The sequence below is a fragment of the Danio aesculapii genome, chromosome 19 (assembly GCF_903798145.1).
Source record: "Danio aesculapii chromosome 19, fDanAes4.1, whole genome shotgun sequence".
NCBI classification, from domain to species: Eukaryota; Metazoa; Chordata; class Actinopteri; order Cypriniformes; family Danionidae; genus Danio; species Danio aesculapii.
In genome coordinates this window covers 51,257,299-51,263,842 of record NC_079453.1, presented here as the reverse complement: position 1 = coordinate 51,263,842, position 6,544 = coordinate 51,257,299, and the positions used below count along the sequence as shown (strand labels likewise).

The window sequence follows — 6,544 nt, the reverse complement described above, 5'->3', positions numbered from 1 at the left end:
AATGATCACTGATTCTTTATTTGAACTCTTTTGTTGATGCTTATTCAATTAAGTACAAGATAAAAAAAAAACCAAGCTCCAATGATCAGGTATGATCACTTATTCTTTCATATATTTTAATAAGCACAGCTTAAAATAAGCGTGATATTTTATTCTGACTATAACTGAATGTTCATTATTTCATCAATATTTTCTCTCATTCTGATGATTTTTTTAAGGCATTTGAAACATAATCTTTACTTGCATTTAAAGCTGTTTTGTATATAGAATCCATTTGTTTATAAAACTCATTACTTTAACATCAAATACATTAAATAAATTAATGTAAATCCTAAATAAATTAAGATAAATCCTGAGCTTACTGAGGTGTGTTACCAGTCATCTTTGAAGTACTGGCATAACTGTCTTTTGTAATGGATCTTGTGTGGTGGGTGGCATGGTGGCACACTGGGTAGCACGATCACCTCAAAGCAAGAAGATCGCTGGTTTGAGTCCCGGCTGGGTCATTCATTATAAACTAAATTGGCCGTAGTGTATGAGTGTGTGTGTGTGTGTGTGTGTATGGGTGTTTCCCAGTATGCATTGCAGCTGGAAGGGAATCCGCTGTGTAAAACATATGCTGGAATAGTTGGTGGTATCACCCCTCTGGAAAAAATACCATAGTAATGTATACTAAATACTGTAGGGGTTTTGAACCACACTATGGTAAAGAACTTTAATAAATCTCTCATGGTGATTCTATAGTTGCCATGGAAACAACAACTACAGTAATAGATCTGTTGTGGTGATTCTACAGTCGCTATGGTAACACAACAACTACAGTAATTGATCTGTTGTGGTGATTCTACAGTTGCTATGGTAACACAACAACTACAGTAATTGATCTGTTGTGGTGATTCTACAGTTGCTATGGTAACACAACAACTACAGTAATTGATCTGTTGTGGTGATTCTACAGTTGCTATGGTAACACAACAACTACAGTAATTGATCTGTTGTGGTGATTCTACAGTTGCTATGGTAACACAACAACTACAGTAATAGATCTGTTGTGGTGATTCTACAGTTGCTATGGTAACACAACGACTACAGTAATCGATCTGTTGTAGTGATTCTACAGTTGCTATGGTAACACAACAACTACAGTAATCGATCTGTTGTGGTGATTCTACAGTTGCTATGGTAACACAACGACTCCAGTAATTGATCTGTTGTGGTGATTCTACAGTTGCTATGGTAACACAACGACTCCAGTAATTGATCTGTTGTGGTGATTCTACAGTTGCTATGGTAACACAACAACTACAGTAATCGATCTGTTGTAGTGATTATATAGTTGCTATGGTAACACAACAACTATACTAATTGATCTGTAGTAGTAATTCTACAGTTGCTATGGTAACACAACGACTACAGTAATCGATCTGTTGTAGTGATTCTACAGTTGCTATGGTAACACAGTAGCAATATAAACAACTGACCCAATACTGTAGTTTTCTACAACTACTGTGTAGATTATACTACAATACACAACAGTTTAGTGCAGTAAAACCACAGTATACTACAGTATTTATTAGAGTTGATCCGTTCACTATAGTTAGGGTTAGGGTTTTACACAACTATATTATGGTTTAATAATTCCACGTGGGAGCTGCTTAAGGGTCATTTTGCATATTGCAATGTCCCCAATCAGTATGAAGAGGTGATATAAAGAGCTGGGCGCACACACACACACACACATCTGCTGTATCCCGAACACTGGCACAATGAGACTCCTCGGGATAACCCTGCTGCTCTGCACAATACAGGTGAGACTATCAAATACTACATATATTTAAACTACTACACGTGAGAATAAAATAAAATAAAGACATTCTGCTATTATATTATATATGCTCAGCGTAAATAAGCACACCCCCTTTTGAATATTTTAATCTATTTATTAGTGAATATAATCAACATATTTAGTCCATTTAAACAGGACAGTTTTATGAAACTGAACATCTTTAAGAATAGACAGATAATACATTTAAACTCAAAGCAGTCATTGCAAAATAAAATTAAAACTATAAAATGTTTCATATTTTTGTATATTTTTTATGCTTCTCTCTCTATTTTTCCTGTTTATTAAAAATGTATTTAATATTTCTCCAACATAATTTGTGTGTAGTAATTTCTGGACTGTGATCCTCATTTTGTTTGTTAGATTAGTCGATCAGTTTTGTCTTTGGTATTGACTAATCTAATGTAGCAGCACTAATATATGACTGTAAAGCATCCTGGAGAACATATCACAGTAAAAGAGAGATCTGTGAGGGGTCAGATCATTTATGATCAACACTGTATATATAATGCGGATTAATTATTAGTTATACAAATTAATAATTACGTTTATTCAGCAATAATGCATTAATTTATTTAAAAAGACAATTATAATATTACAAAAATGAATAAATCTTGTTTAATAACATTTTTTAAATACTTAAAAATTAAATGTATAATGTTAAAATTATTGGGTTATTTTAACACAACACTGGGTCAAATAAGGACAAACTGTTGCATAAAAAACCTTAATTTAATTTGAATTAAAAAACATTAACCCAACATTGGGTTTGTTCATATTTTATCCCACATTGAACTAAAACACACAGCATTATTTTTAAGGGTGTTTCAATAAATAAATCAGGACAGCGGTTTTCAAAACTGATAATCATAAATCAAATCATCATCATATAATGATTTCTGAATCATCTGACCAGTTAATATTCAGAAAATACAGCTGCTTTAAATATCAATAATCTTATGCAATATTTTATTCTGATCCCTGTGGAGCAAATTCCTCAGCTAAACAAATGACTATGAACTACCTGAAAACTTTGATTTACATGCAGATTTACACAGCAGACGCTTTTATCCAAATGAAGAGAGAAATGCGGACATCACAGGCCATTAAACCTGGAGCCAATCATGATTAATCATGTGTTCGATCAGCTTCTGGAGGCAGGAAGAGTTCAGACGGAGAGAGAGGAGATAAAACACTCATTAAACACAGATCAAAGAGAGAAGAGAGAGAGAGAGAGACGCCTGAGGCTGCAGGAAACAGCTAACACACACACACACACACACACATATGTAGTGAAAAGGGTCACTACTAGGGTCACTGCTGCATTGACAAAGGTCAAATTCACATTTCATTTATTTTCCTTCAGCTTAGTCTCTTTATTAATCAGGGGTCACCACAGCGGAATGAACTGCCAACTATTTCAGCACATGTTTTACACAGTGGATGTCATTCCAGCAGCAACCCAGTAGTGGGAAACACCCATACACACTCATTCACACACACACACTCATACACTACGGTCAATTTTAGCATACCCACTTCACCTGTACTACGTCTTTGGACTTGTGGGGGTAACTGAAGCACTCGGAGAAAACCCACACCAACACGGGGAGAACATGCAAACTCCACACAGAAACACACACTGACCCAGCTGAGGCTCGAACCAGCAACCTTCTTGCTGTAAGGCCACAGTGCTACCCACTGCGCCTCTGCATCACCCTCCTCAGACTCTTTTAAATGTAATTTGCATGCTGACTATAACATCTGAGTGAAGCCGGTTCTTCTAGATGTTTCTAAAGAGCAGTGTTGGGGAAAGTTACTTTAGAAAGTAATGCATTACAGTATTGAGTTACTCTCCAAATAGAGTTACTCTTCATGGTCAGTAATGTATTCTGTTACTTTTGAGGAACTTGAGTTATTCTTACCTTTGCTGAGGCTTGATCTCTTTCAGATCTTGCAGGGTTTTTCCTTATTTTTTCTTAATAGAGGAGCTCTGCGATGAACAACACGCTGAATAACCTTCATTTATCTTTAAAAAACACTTCAGATTATAATAATGTAGGATAATGTTATCCTCTGAGAGCTTCCTGACCCAGAGCTCTGCATGCTGTATATACAGATTAATGACTGTTTACAGCAGTGTGTTTGCTGCTTTTAGTCTTTTTAGCTCAGTAAAATCAGTGTGATTGAGACTATAATGCCCTTTACCTTTTCTTTATGTGTTCAGAATAATCAGAATACTTTGCATCAATGGAAGCCAAAGCCATCCTGCTTTCTGTCTGTTCCTGCATTCTCTCATCAGTGCCGGATTTTAATTCAGCTATTTATTTTTTAAAAGCTAAATAATAATAATATAAAGTAACTCGTATTACATTTCTAAAAAAGTAACTCAAATAATATGACTTAATATTTATTAAAGGTGCAGAATTTAAGTTTGACACCCAGTGGTTGAAGTAGGTATTGCATTCCTGGATCAAAACAAACGCAAGCGCAGGTTGCCAGATTGAGGACAGGAGTGAGTGATATAAACTGTGTTCTAAATACAAGCAACGACACCCGATAGAAGGAATATTTTCCATATTAAAAGAAGTTTTTGTCCTGACCAACCCTTCAAATTGATATATTAGAAACGGCCTCTATTTCTCACACAACAGAACACTGACATTGATCAGCTCAGGTACAGCTCATGTGCTTTATTCCATGTTAAATACTAATAATGTGAGTCTGAAGGCCATTTTACATGACATTTATTGCCATACTACTGAAAACAGCAGCAGATAGTTCACCTCAGATCTGGAAAATAAAATAAATAACTAAACACATATCAGAGATTTAGTGCATTTAATAATGTTTAAGAGGTTTATTATGTATGAAATAGATTATAAACCTTCCCGTTATATGAGTGAGTGCATATTCTGTGCTTCTGTATGGCTGTATTTACATTTCTGTCGTGTTTCGTCTGGTGCAAACAGCCAAACTGCTCATCACTGTGTATCTTGTCATGAAGCGTGTTGTTAGCACACAGGTTTACAATGTAGCCTGCTCACCTAATGTTTACTTTCATAATAATTATATCAGTTGCTAATAAATAACTGAATTAATAATCTGAATCTGTCTCATTTCGGAGTCTGCTGTCCACCGGAGGTCGCATTTCGGTCAAGGACGCATGCTCTCAGAGCCTTTCTGAACGAACGAATGAATGAAATACTCTGTTTTCTACCATCTGGCAACCCGGGCTGCTGAAATATAATTGGCTAAACTGGCATTGGGTGGGTTAAAGAGACCAAAACAAAGACAGATGTTCCGGCACGGAAAACACATGTTCACAGCAGAATATCTGACTTCAGCATTGCTTTTCAGATTAACAGGAATGTTCACTGAGCATGATTCTGAAATATCTGAACATATATTATGGTGTTTTTATGCTTTAGAAGAGTCAAAAAACTGACATACAGCACCTTAAGTAATGCTATACTAACTTAACTTTAAACTTTTTAACTCTTCTAACTTTAATAACTTTACTAATTACCTAAAAATAAATATTATTATTATATAAATCATGTACATAACTTATTACATAACTCACGTGACTTGTAATGTGTTTCCCCCAACTCTACTAATGCTGTCGTGTCTCTGAAGCTGATGTTTATGTGTGTTTCTCAGAGTGGATCAGTGAAGGCCTTCAGCAGCCTTAACGTCGGCTCTAAAACATCTACAAACTCTTCTTCGTCCTCCAATATCGGTGTTGGTGTTGGCGTCGGTGTTGGCGTTGGTGTTGGTGCAAGCGCCACTACATCAGCTGGAGTGAACAGCAGCACTACGATCACTGCGTCTCCGAGTCCCAGCAGCACCACGGTCCAGTCCAGCAGATCACCGCTCACCAGCACCCCCTACAGGACCACAGAGAAACCCAATCCAGGCCCTGGCCCCGCCTCACCGCCTGGCCCCTCCCCACCGGGCCCCTTCTCCACAGGATCCTCCCCCAGCTCCACCTCCAGGCCTCCTCATGGCTCCGCCTCCACTTTCCATCTGCACCTCCACCTGTCAATCACTGCCCTGCTCATCACAATGCTCATTAATTAATCAATAATCAATCACTTCAGCCAATATTCATCCTATAATTAACCTCTCTTAACTATAATCAGAGCTGGCGGATTAGTGATGTCCTGTAATCAGTTACTAATTACATGATCACATTTGTAGTCAGTAATATGAACTCCTAGATCACACATTCATAATCAGACTATTTTTGGATTATATTTATTATGTATTAATAGTTATGTCATTTAACTACTTTCAGATTACATTTGGATTACTTTTATTACACATTATTAATAACGTAATATGACTACTTTTAGATTACATTTAATTACTTTTATTACACATTAATAGTAATGTAATATGCCCACTTTTGGATTACATTTAGATTACTTTTATTACACATTAATAGTAATGTAATCGGACTACTTTTAGATTACATTTAGATTACTTTTATTACACATTAATAGTAATGTAATCTGACTACTTTTGGATTACATTTAGATCGCTTTTATCATACTTTAATAGAAACGTAATCTGACTACTTTTGGATTACATTTAGATTACTTTTATTACTCATTATTAGTAATGTAATATGACTACTTTTGGATTACATTTAGATTACTTTTACTACACATTAATAGTAATGTAATCTGGCTACTT

The 6,544-nt window shown here is 35.8% G+C and overlaps 1 protein-coding gene across 1 annotated transcript; it reads left to right on the top strand.

Moving 5' to 3' along the window:
- The first annotated feature begins 1,738 nt into the window (after positions 1-1,738).
- Positions 1,739-6,058, top strand: LOC130246257 (uncharacterized). The gene is made up of 2 exons (XM_056479132.1): positions 1,739-1,808; positions 5,507-6,058. The coding sequence occupies exons 1-2, from the start codon at positions 1,767-1,769 to the stop codon at positions 5,924-5,926; spliced, it is 462 nt and encodes a 153-aa protein (XP_056335107.1). The 5' UTR covers positions 1,739-1,766; the 3' UTR covers positions 5,927-6,058.
- Positions 6,059-6,544: the final 486 nt, after the last annotated feature.

Bases quoted from the DNA above. Each gene is read 5' to 3' on its own strand.
- LOC130246257 (XM_056479132.1), top strand. From the start codon at position 1,767: ATGAGACTCCTCGGGATAACCCTGCTGCTCTGCACAATACAG. The intron at 1,809-5,506 runs GTGAGACTATCA...TGTGTTTCTCAG, and splicing joins TGCTGCTCTGCACAATACAG to AGTGGATCAGTGAAGGCCTT.